Genomic DNA, 18,099 nt, shown 5'->3' with positions numbered 1-18,099 from the left:
TAACGATCAGATAGTAATCAAAAGAGACAAACAATTGTAACGCGCATTACAATCGTTAGTAGAGGTCCCAGCGCAGACCCCAGCGGTATGAAGACGTCGCGTCGGGGCGCGTACAATGAGCGAGGACAATGGTCGCGATAACCGCACCACTCCGTCACGCCGCCGACAGGGTTATCGGGAAACGGCACAATGAGAAGGGTCTGCCTCAATGCACGAGCGGCAGCGGGTAGAAGAAAAATAAATACTACCCTAAAGTAAACAAGAATAGTTTTTTAATCACTCAAATGTGTGGGCGATGATGGGAGATGGGTGAACGAGCTCACAGTCCACCTGGTGTTAAGTGGTTACTGGAGCCCAAAGGCATCTACAACGTAAATGCGCCACCCACCTTGAGATTTAAGTTCTAAGGTCTCAGTATAGTTACAACGGCTGTCCCACCATTCAAACCGAAACGTATTACTGCTTCAGAGCAGATATAGGCAAGGCGGTGGTACCTACCCGCGCGGACTCACAAGAAGTCCTACCACCAGCTTAATGTCACTCATCCGTCTCGTTCCTTCGTAACTGTCACTCATGTCATTTTATCTTCAATAATGTTAAATTTAAATGATATTAGTGACACATAATCCCTATTTTGTATGCCATTTGTAATGTTTTCGTATTACAAAACCATCATTACAAACCAAACAATAGTTTTTTTTTGCAGTCGACATAAAAAACTAGACGCTTCATGCTTACAACCAGACTTGCGTACACTGATAAACACAAATTATTTCATAAAAACTCTCAAAATGTATCCAAATTTAAATCGCGATTATACGTGCATTAACATTGTAATAACATTGTTAGGGGTGAGGACGATGGTGTTATTTCAGAGATATTCCAACTTAAGGTAGTATCGGGTGTTAGAACCACTGGTTACTATTATATAAAAAAGGAATGCTCCTCTCTTAAACCTCATCTAAACCTTAGAGCTCAAAAATGACGAACAAGAAAATCGCGTTCCGCTTTTAACTTGGAAAGTCTCGACGTACGAAAGTACATTGTAAATATAGTTGTGAGTTCCGACTCGTGTGTACATCTCTTTATGTACTCCCAACTCATTGTTGTTATCATTCACACTATAGTAACGGAATATGAGACGGTTCAATAAAGCACTTTATCTTTCTAAAGGTTGGGATGTCTTTGCTTTGCGTTTTTCGATGTTTTGTTCTCCGGCGCCGAACATTATTAACTCCGATGGTGAAATGGTCTTTTTTTGCTACCTATACGCTGGTAGACTAGCCTTCCAGCTATGCCCAGACGGGTAGGTGAGGTCACGGGCTCAACCTGAGAGAATTTGCTATCACCAGCCCTAGCAAGTGCAGTGCCTCGCAGAATCTACCACCGGATCGAAATCGCGACCCACTGAGAAGATCCGCAGTGAAACTCAGTGGGCTGTGTCAATGGATTAGTTGGTTCGTCGACGGAGTGGTCAAATTAAACTTGCCGCATTGCGAAGATTCCCCCCAGACGTATGTCACAAGTGTGTTTCGTATAAAAATACGAACTTCATGTTTCAGTCAGTATTTGAGACAAATGACAAGTACCTACGAGAAATCTTTGAAATACAGCGCTTTGTACCTGCGTTTCTAAGAATTTCTTCAGTAAAATCAAGCTAAATTCCACCTTTACTTGACGTAAGGAAAGACAAATAGACACCTAAAGGATATTATATGTATATCCTTAGAAATCACATGCAACTCGCGTCAAAGTACCAGGGCATCATAACAACGTAGGAACTTCAAAGTAACGACGTACAAAGTGAAATGGAAGCTGGCCCGTTTGATTGGGCGCGTTTCTTACGATCGCTCCGGGCCACGCTTTGTTACATCCACCTTTGTACGTAGACGTTTGATACAAAGCTTTGATGTAAATTCTTGTCGATTTCTGCTCGCCTGGTAGCTCGCGCTCTGATGTGACAGCTCGGCAAACTCTGAAGGCTGGAAAGAAAGTTTGAGTTTTGTTTAACATCAAGAAAAACGTGAATTTTGTTTGTTGATCGCAGCTATGTACAGTATTCTAATCTGTATATTATGTATAAAAGCGAAATACAAATAACATCATCTCAGACAGACTCGGGCAGATTTGCTATGCTGTTTTCCGGGTATTTCACTGGTGGTCGGACCTCTTGTGAGTCCGCGCGTGTAGGTACCACCACTCCGCCAATTTCTGCCGTGAAGCAGAAATACGTTTCGGTTTGAAGGGCGGGGCAGCCGCTGTTACTATACTCAGACCTTAGAACTGATATCTTAGGGTGGGTGGCACATTTACGTTTTAACGGCCGTCTGGTGTAGTGGTAAGTGACATGGTCACTACTCAAGGGGGTCGAGGGTTCGAATCCCGCCAAGGGAAGATATTTGTATGATAAATATAAATGTCTTTTCCAGGGTTATGGATGTATATTAAATATATATATGTGTATAATAAAAATTTTATATTTATTTCCGTTATCTGGTACCTGTAACACAAACGAACTTATAACGGGACCAGTTAAGGTGGCGTGATTGTTATAAAAAAAAAAAAAAACAATGAGCTCCAGTAACCACTTAACACCAGGTGGTCTGTGAGCTCGTCCACCCATCTAACCAATAAATAAAAAGGTAACTTAAAAGCAACGAACAATTCTACCGTTCGTTTTCTAGAGTTATGAAAAAAAAAAAGCCTCAAGAATACAAAATACGATGTATTTTATTTAGAGAGTACACCGACAATAATTAAATCCAGTTAACAACAAAAATATAAGTTGAAATCCCGAAATGATACAGTGTGCAGTTGAAAAAAAAAAGCCCTCGTCCGGTGCGAATCGGCGGACCGCAATAAAATTTGATGTTTACGCGCCGAGTGCTATCTCGACACGAATAAACCGCGATGCACTTCGAACTGTTCTCCCTTCGCTGGAAACGAACACGACCGTTTTAATAAGCATTTTTATTTTTATTTTGTTAATGCAATTTGGTAAATACTTAGAGTCAAGCAGAGCTGCAATCGTTCAACACACCGTCACAAGAAAGTGCATCCATTAACGGTGCTTTTAGGCACCACAAGCACCGGTCACCGTCTTCGTCGAACCCGTCGCTTGCGACGAAGAGCTCGACGAGCGAATTAAACCATAGACACAGCCCACTGAGTTTCTCGCTGGATCTTCTCAGTGGGTCGCGTTTGCGATCCGGTGGTAGATTCTGCGAAGCACTGCTCTTGCTAGGGTCAGTGTTAGCACCTCTCCGGTTTGAGTCCCGTGAGCTCACCTACACACGTTAGGGTGAAGCTGAAATAGCCTCCCAAGGCTATCAGCATAGGTAGGGATAAAAAAAAAGTGCATTGGCAAATTAATTTTTCGGTTTAATTTCCTATTTTTTTTACTGTCAAATTACATTATTTCCGACGTTTCCGTAAAACTACCGTTAATTATGTCTACGATTCGCGTAACCTGAAGAAAATACTACTTAAGTAGTAACTAAAGTGTACTTACCAATAATTCTGCCAATGGTTTTGAAGAAAAATCTTCAAAGGCGATAAAATATATTTTTTATTGCTTAGTATCGCTAATTTTGAGTCAATAGATATGTCGTAGATTGCACTGGATCTCCCCTCAAAACTCTGGCGACTCATTTCCCGCTACAACCACAGTTTTTAACCTTTTCTTTTCACAAACAGAAGTCGCCCAAACGAGGATTGACAGCCTTGTCGCTGACTTTGTCTCGTCGCTTTATTCCACATCTAGACCAGACAGTGATTAGTCAGCATCTGTTTTAGCCACGTCCGATTATTTCGAACGTGTTTCCATACATTGGCGGTCGATATTGACAATGTCTTTAGAGTCAACGAGGACGCGTCAACTCGATGCCCGCTTAACGCGTATTGTCGAACGATTGGACACAGTCATTCAGTATTACTTGAACGGGAACGCTTTCAAATGTCCAAAGAATAGCCCACAAAATAAACGGTCACTTAAGCAATTTTACGAACGACATTTGTCGCTGTGTGGTCAAAAATTAGCATTAGTTTTGGTCAAAAAAGAGAACGCAAACTGGGCTACCTGCCATAAAGTTATTAAGTAACACGCAATAAAACGTAACCGCCCCATAAACAAAGCCCACCCCATAACAATCCCGTACACAGACCGTATCGCATGACACTATGAGCAACATGCTCTTAGACTAAAAGCCGCCGCCATTACAACAAAATGGTCCATCAAAATTATAATATCAATTACCGATGCATTAACAATTCATATCAGGAGTCAGACGGAGCTGAAACAGGAATCTCATATACGTAATGTTATTATTGGGGGAGGGAGACGGGTTGGGGGGAGCTAGTGTGAAGGGGGAGTGGGGGGATAACAGCGACGTCGGGAGAGCTGTCAAAATGTCAAATTTCAGAACGGTCGGCACAAGTTGAGGCGCGTCTCCACCGGCGGCGTGCACCGCGCTCTGTAAGCCGGCGCGCCGTTAATATTCATGCATCTCGTCTTGTTCCTAGAGGAACTGTTTTCGTGAAAGCCTCGCCAGTTTCCACTATGAATATGAATGAATGATTACGTTCAGTTCAAAGATTAAACTTTTCGGGTCGCTTCCGGAGATGCGTGCTGTTGGGAACCGACCATCGCGCGTACGGCTGCATGCTGTACCAATTTTCTTACAACGAATCCGATAATAAACGAAATCAATGAAAATACGAGGAAACATTCGGTTTTCCAGCAAATCAAGGGAATCTTTAATTTAAAATCCACACGTCAGACACTGTTTTTTTGACTCGGAAAAAAACATCCCTCTGGCCGGCTGGACTATAGAAAGTGACCACTTAAAAATGAGATTTTCAATTTGCACGTATCCGCTGGAAACGTTTCCGCGTTCCTCCGGTCTGACCGTCGGCTGCTGACAGCGAGGACGCCGCCGGCCGCCCGGGAATGAGGATCAAAAGAAAGGAGTCGTTGACGTTTCAATATGCACTCATCTACCATTGCCGAAACCGCAACGAATCGACGCGGAACTTGAATATTAATTTCCATTTACGGAAATAACGTCTTGTTTCAATAAACGCGGACGTTGATGAATTAGGGCTCGGCAAGACTATTTTCGGTCTTAAACGTCTCCAAATAAGATAATATGCACACAAGGAAGCATTTTTTCGTGTCGTCCGTACGTAAATACCGGTGTAGCAGGTACGGCAGGCAGCCTTGTGACATCAAAAGCCCTCCGCCTTAATAAAAACATTCCGTTCGGCGCGTAACAAGCTCGCACTTGAATCGGGGTATTTAGAAACGTCAATCACAACTGTCACCGGATGACAGTAGTCAAATCCCTCAGTAATAACGGTAAGGACGTTCGGTTCGTTCGAAATTCGAAAAACACACGTTCGGAGGAGTCCGCGCGTGCTCGTGTCGCCGATTAGTGTTATTTTTGAAAACGGAATCGGAGATCATGTCGCCTCGGGGTGTTCCCGCCCACAATATGGCCGCGCTAATCAAGCCGTGCGCGGGAAATAACTGAATGATATACTATTTTATTGAAGCGATGTGTTATTATGAGCTAAAGCCTGTAATTACATGCGAGCATCGCGCGTGGGAAGGTATTAGAAAAAAATATATATTTGGTCTCGTTTTAGGCTCGTGCTCTGTAATTGCGGAGCGGACCGGAGCCATTCACGGGCCGCCTTTTGTACAACAATTGTTTTCTAATTTCTACTTTTGTTTTTCTATGTAATTACCCGAATGGGTTCTCGTTCGGACGTTTAATTATAATAATTAAGGTTTATGTTATATTCCTGGCCGGTTAATGTTTTTGTATGTAAAACAGTGACGCGCCAATCAAAGCGTACAGTTCACATTAATAGCTTGTATTGTATACAGCGCGGCTTCATAATGCATCATTTCATTAATTGAGCTCTAAAATGATTAATTAAACCTTGAATGTACAATAAATATATTATCATTTATGACTTACAAGGAAAAAATAATAACGTTTCACAGAAAGATACTTCTGATTTGTAACTTTTTTGAAGCGCTTATGTACATGTGGTATTGACATATTATTTTAAAAATGTCAACATTTAGAAAGAGAGACCGAAGTTCCCTTTTGCTTTTTTGTGTTGGTATTAACTAATGCTGAAATAAAAAATAGTCAGTTTAAAATAATTAAAAGAATCATAAAACGTAAATAATTGCGAGTATAATTGGTATTGCAGAATGTTTTTCAAGAATATTAGAGAAAAAAAATTAAACAACTATTTTATTATTATTTATTGTAAATATATCGAATATTATTGCGCATTCACTAAACTGACGGTAAACGGAATCAATAGAGAAAATGTTTCAGGTATAAGGATTGGATTATAAGGATGTTTTTGCAGACGTTTTTAATTATTACAATTCTCTCGGTCCGAGTTTCAGACATTAATATTCAACTAGACATAGACGTACATTCTGTGACCTTATCTTCTTGGACGTTCTCAAGGATTCAGAGGACGCCGAAGCTGTATTTTCCGAAGACTGATTTATTAGTTGTCGTTGGAGGCATGGAGGAAGGTCCGTCGTATATGGATTAAGTGATTGCATTCTCTTACTTAGCTCTTTGTTTAATTCGATAGATTGGAGCGAGAGAAACTATATCTAAGTTTGATTAATCTAACGACTTTTTATTAACTAGTAGTGAAATTATAAGTTTATACACGATTATGATTCTATTTTCAAAGACTATTAGGTACCTATACTTCTTTAATCACAGATTCCGCAAAGACTACACTTTAGACAAATTATATTAATAAAGACAAATTTTAATCTATTGTCAATTTGACCACAGACTATAAGCAATAAGAAAAGTTTGACTATAAACAAATAGTATGCATTCGCGTGTGTGTCAAATACATGGTAGTGTGTGTAATGTTTTTTTTATTGATTTAATGTATTTTTTATGCATTATTTTAAAAAAATATTGGCATTGTGCACTTCTTCTCTATATTCTCTATAAGTGTGGAAAATTTCATACTCCTCCGTCCGCGCAATTTTCGTAAAAAGGGATACAAAGTTTTTGCTTCACGTATTAATGTATAGATATTGGGACAATGGGTTCAACTGATGTTACAGTAGTGCATAGATAACGTCACTAGCCATGACATATCGCATCGCAGTCTTTAGTTTATTGCCTAATCACCTTCCTTAGCTTCAAATCGAAACGCATAGGTGACGGAGTAGTACCTACTCATGCGGATTTACGTTCAATACATGCGCCCCTAACATGGATCCCTTGGTCGCTTTATAAGAAGTACATCTCATTAAAGGTCAAAGGTCACGTGCAGGGGCGCGGTTCTGCCCATGGGCCGGACAACACGGCAATGGCGTGGTGGTGTTCCATTATAACTTTGTATTTGACGCCCGGTACATTTGCGACGAACAAATATACATCTATATATGTATGTATAAAATCTGTAATATTAGGTAATTCGCTGGCAATCTTAAAGGATTCTTCAATGCAATAGAAACACCCAAGTATGTATTATATGTAACAACAGTATTTATATAACAGTGCGAGTTTTTTAACGTTCTCTATAGCGTAAAAGTTAACTCAAATTTGTATGGAGTTGGAACGTTTGCCTAAGTTTGCCGCTAGGGGCGCTTCGTTCCAACTACATACAACTTTGAGTTAACTTTCAGTCAACTCAAACTCGCACTAAGAACACTGACATAAAATTCTATTTTTTATTTTTAACTTTATATATTTCTCTTTAAGCACGGTGGCACCATCATCGTCATATTTACTAGGGCGGCAGTAATGTGAGGTGTACCCGCGTTCAGCTACCAGGCAAACATAGGGTCGAGCAGTTCAAATATTTACGTGACACCGCGCCCGTTCCTTGAGATAGGAGCTCCCTTACTTGTTCGTGTTTATGTAATCCTGGTACATTTGTGTGTTATTGATACAGAGTTTTTCTTGTAATTTTTTTTCTAGTTTATTATTTTAAAGTAATAGAAATGGGCACGAGCTTGATGTTAAGTGATTACTAGAGTCCATGGACATCAACAAAGTAAATTCCGCAACCCATTTTGAGATTTCAAAGTCTGAAGGACAACGACTTAGCCTAAAGTAAGTTTTCTTTGACTAAGTTCACACATAACTATTCAACATGAGCTCTTGTGAGATTCTCATACACAGTATGCTAACTATCTTCCACGATGCGTCTTTAACTTTACAATATTTCATTCTAACTTAAATATTAATACAACAGACATGGTGAGAAAGTTCTTTTCATTATTCGAAAATGACCGTAAGCAGACAATACGACACAACAAGCCGCGACACCGCCATTCCAAAAGCCATAAATAATAAATCTAAAACGTGCAAATAAACAAACAGTCGTCACATAAAACAGACGGGCGTCCCGTGAACTGCGACAGTGGTCCTTCCTCTGACATTACAGCTTCACGCTTATAATTCACGTGAAATGATTTACGCCACGTCGATGTGTGTTCAATGCTGAATTTGTCAGACGGAGTCGCGATAACGTGTGCTTACGCGATAAACCAGGGCCGCAGTGTGACAACAGCGATGCAATACATTTTGGATGTTATATCACGATTGATTTGAGATTCGCAACCGCACTCGCATTAGTTGTTCGTCAATTCAAATGACCGATTTCAAAACGAACGAAAGGAACTCGTTAAAATTCGACAATATAGTTTTAATGAATGTTTTAACACTTAACCCTCGAGCGCCGCTCTAAAACGAATGGACCGGTTAATGCGAGATCGTTCGTTCACTCGTTCGCTCATTCGTTCGCTCGTTCGAAGTGCATCGGTTGTTATTATTTATTCGCTCGCGGCGCTAATCAATACGCGACACGATTTTAATTTATTCACCGATCCGTTACGGACGGAATCATTTTCAGTTTTAATTTTATTTGTACGCTTTTTTATAATATACGACTGAATAATTTATCGTTGTTTCGAATTCGATTTAAATGCTTCAGTCGGGACCGGCTTTTTACGTTCGTTCATCAAGTAAAATGAAGTTTTGAAGAAGAACGCTTCAAAGAGGATAAATTATTGTTCTTTGCAGTCGATATTTTTGGCGGCTTTGTTTTTTCTAAGCTCTCCTCTGGTTGTCTAAGCCCCCACAGCCGGTCCTTACGGTTGACGGAAGCACAATGCCCTGGTTTCTGACAAACCCCTCGTTTTTTGTCAGTCGCTGCACAGTTATTTATTGCTGTGTATCGTATGCAAATAAAGGCATTGACGCGATGCAGGGCCTTGCTTTACTGGACGTATCGCTCAATACACAGAAACGGATGGATACGTAAAATTAAATGAGGAACTACTAAATTTAATTCGTTCAATTTCAGACAAAAAAATATTAATACTCTCAAGAACTAAAATAAAAAATGTATAAGAAGAAATCAAACGATAATAACGGATATAATTAATGAAAGCAATAGTAAAATAAGCCCCTTGCCATCCCTTAGTTTCGTTCGCGCAGCATCCGCGCGGATCTCATGAATATTGTCTCCTTTACATAAATTTAACATACATTGGATATTCTTTAAAGTTGCCGGCCCCGGTCGCGTCGGCTTCCACTGTCGGCATCGACAGTTGTTTATCACATCTCAGTTCCCGCACAACACAAGTTTTGTATGCAAAAAGCATATAAGCATCGCACTGTATACGATGAGAACGTCTTGTGCTCGTAATGATGGGAGGCTGTGAATGGGCACGGGAGATGTTACAAACCTAAACCTTTTTTTCCTATTTGAGTTTAAAAGGTCATAGCAACCACTGATTGGTTGCGTAGGGGCGATTAAACAAAATAAAATGTACAGTAAAATCTTTTTTGTCTCCATCTTGTCCCTAGGTGGGGTCGGCACAGGAAATTTTTCTATTCCATTCTCCTCTCTCAGCCGTAGATTAAAATGTTGTGCCCAAACTCAACTAGGAAACAGCATACTTAACATACTTACATACGTAAATAAAACACAAAATTTCACTATCAATGTAAATGCCATTTGTTGCCGATTCTAAACTGGTTCGACCTATTTCATTAGACAATGGCATTGTAACCGAGTGGGCAGTTGGTTAAACAGTCTCGCCCGTCACTCAGGTCCCGATTCAATCAAAATAGACACAATGCGAGCGCGACAGGTACCAGGCTAACAGAGACGCCAGGAGTTGCGCGTATCTCATTTCCTAGCCCAGTTGCGGCTTCCGAAGCCGTCAGCAGCGGCTGTTCCGGCTTCGCAGATTAGTATCGACGCCATTTACCGTCTCACAGCCATTGTCCGTATTGGTCAATTCACTCAATTCACAACAACCATTTTCAGTTGCGTATCGAAATTTCAAAGCATTACGTACGATTTTGTATCGTATATCAATTAAAATCGTTCTTTTAACCAGCACATTCACCATCGATTCAATTTAACACATGTTCAATTGAGTTAGTTCACTCAATTATTCTTACGAATGTCAATTTAGTCGAATCCAAATCGTTTCGACCTCAAATTTACAGTTAAAAATCTAAATCCATTTAGGAATCAATTGCGGCACTCGCAAAACTACAAAAAAAAAGGGAAAAAACTATTTCATTCGTTGAAAACTTGCCCTGCCTATTATAGGCTTGCATAATTAAAACCGGTATCCTGTCGCGGTATTCCAGGATTGGGCATTTGAATTCTTTATTTCGCCATCCAAACGTGTCCTGCTCGTAAAAAAAAAAACGAAATGTGGATCTCGAAAATTGACAGGTGTCGTTCTATTAACCCGAAGCCGTTCTCTGTGTAGTTTGGTCACCGGTATACCTTCCTTCGACATTTCCAGAATATCAAAGGACCACTCCCGACACGAAAATTGATTTAAAAAATCATTTGCTTAATAACATGCAATTGACTTTTCCCGCCTCAAAACTCGGAACAAATCGTAAGCATTTTGCACCGCTTTTAATAGAATCAAAAAGCAAAAGATAATCTTTAGTTTGTGCACAGAAATTTAACAGCGCTCTGTGAATGGCGCTGTCTTAAATTGCCCATAAAATTGTTATTTCTCACACAACTCATTACGAAATGGGTATAAATAAAAGATGTCTAACGGAGATAATTTTAAATGTCACTAAACTAGCGAATTCACCTAGGCCGTAATGGTGTCCAAGTAATTAACTCGTTTGCGAAGATTTGTTTAAAATTTATCGAAGTAAAATTGATCTTGGTAATTCTGTGAACATTTGGGCTTTAATATAGCAAAGTGTTGAGACAATGTATCGTTTGCTAATGTATTCCCATCTAAATAGTGTGGTAATATTGCATCTATTGACAATTTTTTTATTGTTTTTTTATAATTTGTGGCAAACATGTAAATTAAAATATCTATTATTCAAGATGTCGTCCAATTCAACGATCCTCGTATACTTGTCGTTATATGGGAGTATCCTTAGCGGAGTCGTATTGTTTCCTATCGTCCTTTAGGCCCAAACGCATTTTCACACATAAACAAGGTACAAAATGAATAAACAAAAGTCTCCGAGGGCGCGAGTGGAAGGACACTGCACGTAGGGCTCTGATAGTGCCATCTATCACTGGGCCACATCTCCTCGATAGGGTTAGGGCCACCTTCGTACCTTTATGGGTCCCCGGTGCGACATAAAGGCCCCATATTCGAAGACCCTAGTTTTTTGACGTCTATTTGTGGTCGGCGGAGCCTGTAACGGCTTCAGCTGTCGTAAACTATTCACAGAACTGCTGCGGCGTCGCTAGTGTTAATGCAATATAGATTATCAAACGACGATTCGAACCGTTTCGCTTTTTCTGTGTTGTTTGTTTGCGTATCCATTGTTTGTTTTGCTAATGCGCGACGACAAAGCTAATGACATAAACTATTTCTACAATAGGAATTGTTCGGAGATTCTAAATCTTACGTCCGAAGCGTGCAGATAAATTTCGAAGCATTACGTCATTCCTAATACAGAGAAGCCACGAACTAGTTCGTCTGAAGCCAGCTTAAAAATATTTTACACGCTTGTATTTTTTTTGTTGTTTCGATTCACACGAAAAGTCTTGCATAATTTAACGCTCAATCTGAGCGTCGTGTCGTGAAGTCGAAAAATTTAATCCATCACATAGCACACGCTCCCTCCGTGGAATGCTGCTCGGAGTTACAAAACTAAAACATGACGAGGCTTCGTTTGAATGTGCGCGTTTAAATGGTCCCTAATAGGACATCGACGATTTATGGCTTCTATTTCTAAAAGTTTTCCATTTTCCTATAAGAGATTGTAACGTTAATGGAAATTATCTTAATATGAATTCTAGGGTCGGAAAATTTTTCAAGACTTTTCCATCGCAATTATAACTACTGTGGCGGGTAGCCATCATACAACGCAAGATATTTGACAGATGCCTGTATGTCACTCACGACATTATCAAGATAAGCTTGCATGTATACAAGTTCCGAACAACAACATTTAATTTTGGACCGTCAGTCTACCGAGCAATATCATCGTCGTTATGGTCGTATTGGTTTTTTTTTAAAGACTTCAATCATTTTCATTGCGTCCACAAATCGCGAAAATCATAGAGAATATACTAAATTTCAATCGTCAGTACGATCGCATTAGTTGAGCGTTCATTATTTAATTTAGTTATTACCAGCTATCAATTTGTAGTCCAAGTCGTAATAAGAGACGTAAAGAAAAACAAAAAAAAAACTACCAAAGCAGAAACGCTATGTTTTAAAATTCTCTTTCGTCAGTACACCGCGAGCGAAGCCGGAGCTCCTCCGAGACGAGGCTATGATTTTTATTTTTACGACACGTACGAAAATCACCAAGGCCCTTGAATATATTATTATTGTTATGGCAACACCGAAGTCTGGGAAAAAAATATATATATCGTGAAATACGTCGCGGTGCGCTCTCGTCGCTAGAATTATGTTCCCTTACGTGTATCATTAGGGAATTTCGGTTCCTGCATGAACCGACGAATGAATATTTTATCGGCTTGTTTTCCTTTAAGTCACATGAAAAATTACTTGTCTCGTTCCGTTCCGTAGAGGACCGTTTGTTTTTATAAAACGGGTACTGTGAATATATCATTGTTTAATCATTGAGTAAAAAAAACAGAGAAGAGTTACAGTGGATCTTTACGCTGCTTGCATAAAGCGCTTGCATGCGTTTACTGGTGGTAGGACCTCTTGTGAGTCCGCGCGGGTAGGTACCACCACCCTGCCTATTTCTGCCGTGAAGCAGTAATGCGTTTCGGTTAGAAGGGTGTGGCAGCCGTTGTAACTATACTGAGACCTTAGAATTCATATCTCAAGGTGGTTGGCGGCATTTACGTTGTAGATGTCTATGGGCTCCAGTAACCACTTAACACCAGGTGGGCTGTGAGCTCGTCCATCAATCTAAGAAAAAAAAAAAAAAAAGTTAAACTATTAAATCTGGATTAGATATTGTGATTAAATCGCCACACTAATATTCATCCAATAGACTATTGTTATTGTAGTTAAAATACGCACTGCCTTAACATTTAGTGATATAAGTCGTTGGTGAAATTAAAAAAAGGAAGGTTTCCGATCCGGATTTCTTCAGGGCTTCAGCTCAATGAGAATCAAGACATTATTCAAGAGTTTCCGGCGAGCCGTTCGAACGTTCCCGCGGTGCCGTAGCGCGACTATTTACATATTCTCATTCCGCCGCCCCATAGATTTAGGTGCCAACAAATAGATTGTTCCTTCTCCGTGAAGCGAAACAAAATTTATAGTTGCGAAATACGCGCGGTTTTATTTTTCGATTTTTTTTTTTTTGGCCCACCTCTTGCAGGGTTGACGACGTAGATAGATAGATGTCCATTCTCTGTGATTTTAGGCTATGTGACGTGATTGATTAAGAAAACTAGTCCCAAAAATAATTAGCGTAATAGTGGTAAATAGTGACCCGTAGTTTGTAATGTTTTTTAGAGACCAGTTGAATTAATTTAAACACAAAAATAGTTTTAAATGATACGCTAATTCATTCCCAACATTTGTCTGTCGGTACCAGGAGAACATAACGATCGACAGCCCTATTTACTTTTTCGATTCTCGATTTATCGCAAACTTATACAGGGATATAATCGTGATTTTAATGCGCTCGCGAGATTTACAGCGGTCGGACGATCGCAGCCGGATTGCTTTCGAGAAATTTGATAACTCTATACTGTTTATGACGCCCTCGTGCATACGCCGTGAGGGAAACCGCGTTTTGCTTGTAAATAAATATCCCTTTCGTGGATGTATCTTCACGACCACCTGCAATGCGAAGGATAAGCAGTTTTATCGAAATTTACATAACAATATTAGAGTAATTCCAAAATAATGTGAAAACTAGCTTTTGCCCGCGACTTCGTCCACGTGGAATAGTTCACAAATAATGCTTTATTTTAGAACAAATTTGGTTACCATAAAAAACGTTATAGTGAGCCAACCTTCACATATAGACATATACTGTCGCGGACTTTTTTTTAGATCTTTTAAAGGGGAACAATTCTGTCATACATTATTTTAGCAAAACTTTAACCGTTTCTGCAGCGCACGCAGCGGCAGCTCTCAAAACGAAAAAATAACCCCGATTTTGAAACATTCTTTATTGGTGCTCCGCTTGTATTGGTCTTAGCGTGATGGTATATGAGCTATAGCTTTCCTCGATAAATTCCCTATCTAACACTGAAATAATTTTTCAAATCGGATCAGTAGTTCCCGAGATTAGCGCGCTCAAACAAACAAACTCTTCGGCTTTAAAATATTAGTATAGATAACAAAATAAATTGTTATAAAGAAAGAATTGATAATTCTTTAATCTGGCTTACCGCTTCTCGTAAAAGGCAACTGTATATATTGTGAAGAAAAAGTCCACAAACGGGTCGAGTCTTGCGCGGCGGTCAAATACCTTTGTCATTCAATAAAAATGAACTAAACAGCGCAACGACGGGTCCCGTTATACAGAAAATCAAAGATGTTTCTCGTGTTTTTGCCTACGCCGTTAATAAGCTTCATAAATTTTCGATATATATATATAAAACTTAACTCTTTTTGGAGGTCGCAAAAAACGCACGTCGGATAACGAAAAAGCTGAATTGCATTATCGATAAAATGTATTTGATTTCTCGTTTCTTATGCGTTTTTGTGTGTTTGATTGATAGGAACGGAGACGGCGAACGTTTATGGATGAATTGATGTGTGTTTTAGTATACATGAGGCCATTCGATTTCCGATTAATTCCTTTTGAAAATTATCTTAACTGCCCGCCGATGGATGTAAACGCCGCGCTCCGGTCATGAGCTAGAAGTCTCAATTTCGCTGGGATAAAGGCTTGGTCAGCGGCAGAAACAGCCTAATGGGTCAAATTGTACCCGTACCGAGATCCCAAGCCGATTTTGTTTGTGCTTTGAGCAATCAGTAAATAAATAAGCAAAGACACAATTTTATCTTCTGTCAATCGATTTTCTTTTTATTTTGGAAAAAGTAAGTTTTTTTTATGAACGTGTAAAAAAGCATTAAGAAAAAGTAATATATAGGCTGAACGAAAACCTTAATGTCAATGATAATTTATAACCTAAACTAGCGACCCGCCCTCACTTCGCTTCAGAAACTGTAATTTATTATTGATTTCTCCGCTATTTAATTAATGTTATTATACATATAAACCTTCCTCTTCAATCACTCTATCTATTGAGAAAAACCGCATCAAAATCCGTTGCGTAGTTTTAAAGATTTAAGCATACATAGGGACAGACATATATAGGGACAGAGAAAGCGACCTTGTTTTATACTATGTAGTGATTAACACATAATATTATGGTAAATGACATGACCCGGACAATTCCAGATATATCTGCTTTGATAAATACGACAGTGAAATCGACTTACAATTTGTGGACCACAAACTGATTTCTATTTGGAAATAATGCGATCAAAACCGCGGGGTACATTTAGTATCATATGAAGTTTGCCAATTTCGGACACCTCTTTCAAAGCTTTCTTCATAGAGATAAACAGTTTACAAATGTATGAAGACCGATTCATGAAACATATAAAAAATAATAATTTAAAAGAAATTTCTGCATTTATACAATAGATTTCTACAGTAGAAGTTAAAAAGTTAACATCATCAAAATTTTAAAAACTATTTAAGCGTTTATCTCTGGCACGATGAAAATACTGATCATCAAAGACACCTGATAGTCTACGCTGCGCCTTAGTCAACGCCTCGCGTGTATAATGTACAACATATCAGTTTCCACGTGTGACGCACCTTATCTCGGAACTTCGTAAGCAATCTGATACTTGGAACGATGTTTTGGTTTCAAAATTATCCAAAAAATCTTCTTGTGTGCAATACGTGAGAGTATCCTTCGGTAAAGCGATTTTTATTCTTTATTGTATATGTAGGTATATACATAAAATAGTTGATTTTAAAAACAAAATGTGTGCAATTCACACGTGGTAGAAGTGAAACCTTCCAAAATTAAAATACAATTATCCTAAACGTCTTAAGTATATGTAAAATTTTGTCATTAGTAAATAATTGTAAGGTAGCGCCCTCTGTGAATTGATATTTTAATTTCACGTATAATCCTAAATTAAAATTCACTACAAGAGCTTTCATACACACGTTAGTATTAAAAAATCTCACAGATGGCGCTGTATTAAATAGTATGTATATTTGTGTCTCATTCTTTGCTGGCTTCATCCTACACATTTTTGTATTTGTGTCTCTTACCTGTAGTTTTTGCCGTTGCATCCGGTTTGAAATCACAACGATTCTAAAGAAGTTTTCACTTCAAAAACTAATATGAAGTAGCCACAAATAAATAAGTGTAATTGTGTAGACTTTTCCGTCTCACCATACCAAATTGACTTATCGTCAAACGCATCATTTTATTTCGTTACAATAAACATCCTACACAAACTCCTACATAAAATAATAATTCAAATCAAAACAAAATTATGCGTCTCGGTCTACCCTTAAAAGAATTAGCTGGGGATTCGCGAACCCGGATAAAAAAAAGTTAATAATTTACCGTGCTACCTGCGGCCGAGGTACCAGCCTGACATAAAGTGAAGGAGGTCTCCGGAGGCCAAGCGCACGCCAAAAACCAATAACATTAGGACGTACGTGCCTCGACGTTATGTTGCCCTGGTACACGAGCTGACAAAAATATCTATTTTCCTAGTCACAACTTTTTATTTATTGCTTAGATGGGTGGACGCGCTCACAGCCCACCTGTTGTTAAGTGGTTACTGGAGCCCATAGACAACTACAACGTAAATGCGCCCTCCAACTTGAGATATAAGTTCTAAGATCTCAGTATAGTTACAACGGCTGCCCTACCCTTCAGACCGAAACACATTACTGCTTCACGGCAGAAATAGGTAAGGCGGTGGTACCTCCCCGCGCGGACTCACAAGAGGTCCTACCACCAGTAGAAAATAAAACTTTATTTATCTGTTTACTTTCTTACTTTTTTTTTGTTTAAGAAACTTTTGTAATATATTTTATCTGATTGTTTCAGCATCCGTACCCTTCTGAAGACCAAAAGAAACAATTAGCACAGGACACAGGGTTAACAATACTACAAGTAAATAACTGGTGAGTCATTTCAAATTTGTTGTTCAAATTTTACTTCCTAAGGGTTCAAATTTATAGGTTTTTAAAAAATATTTTCATAAAATATGTACGAATAAAAAGCTATCTACCTCTAAATGAAAATGAAGCAAAGAAATCTTAATGTAACCAAATATCAAACTTTATTGTCATCATTAAAACTAATACGGAGGGAAAACAGTATTAAAAACTTCGGAAATAATATACCCGATATATCGGAACCAATAAGACTGAAGAAGATACAAATATTTATTTACTATCAGCTACTTTTTTTAAATTAAATTATCTCTAAATTCGTTTTTACACCACACGATTCTCGTGCATTGCCTATCAATTGGTATACATACGAATAATGTAATAATAATTGAATCTCTCAGTACATTTCTCTCAGTATTTACATTTGAATAAGTCTGGTATACGTTCTACAGATAACAATAAAAACATA

The 18,099-nt window shown here is 38.8% G+C and overlaps 1 protein-coding gene across 1 annotated transcript in view; it reads left to right on the top strand.

The window, feature by feature from the left end:
• LOC101737806 (homeobox protein homothorax-like) overlaps positions 1-18,099 on the top strand; it is a gene marked incomplete at its 5' end in the record, with an annotated part of 369,054 nt that overhangs the window by 259,703 nt on the left and 91,252 nt on the right. The window contains 1 exon segment of the mRNA NM_001309564.1: positions 17,563-17,639. Coding sequence (NP_001296493.1) covers positions 17,563-17,639 — 77 coding nt within the window.

This window comes from Bombyx mori, chromosome 25 (assembly GCF_030269925.1).
Source record: "Bombyx mori chromosome 25, ASM3026992v2".
Taxonomy (NCBI): Eukaryota; Metazoa; Arthropoda; class Insecta; order Lepidoptera; family Bombycidae; genus Bombyx; species Bombyx mori.
The sequence above is the reverse complement of the archived record's forward strand: the minus strand, read 5'-3'. Positions and strand labels throughout refer to the sequence as shown.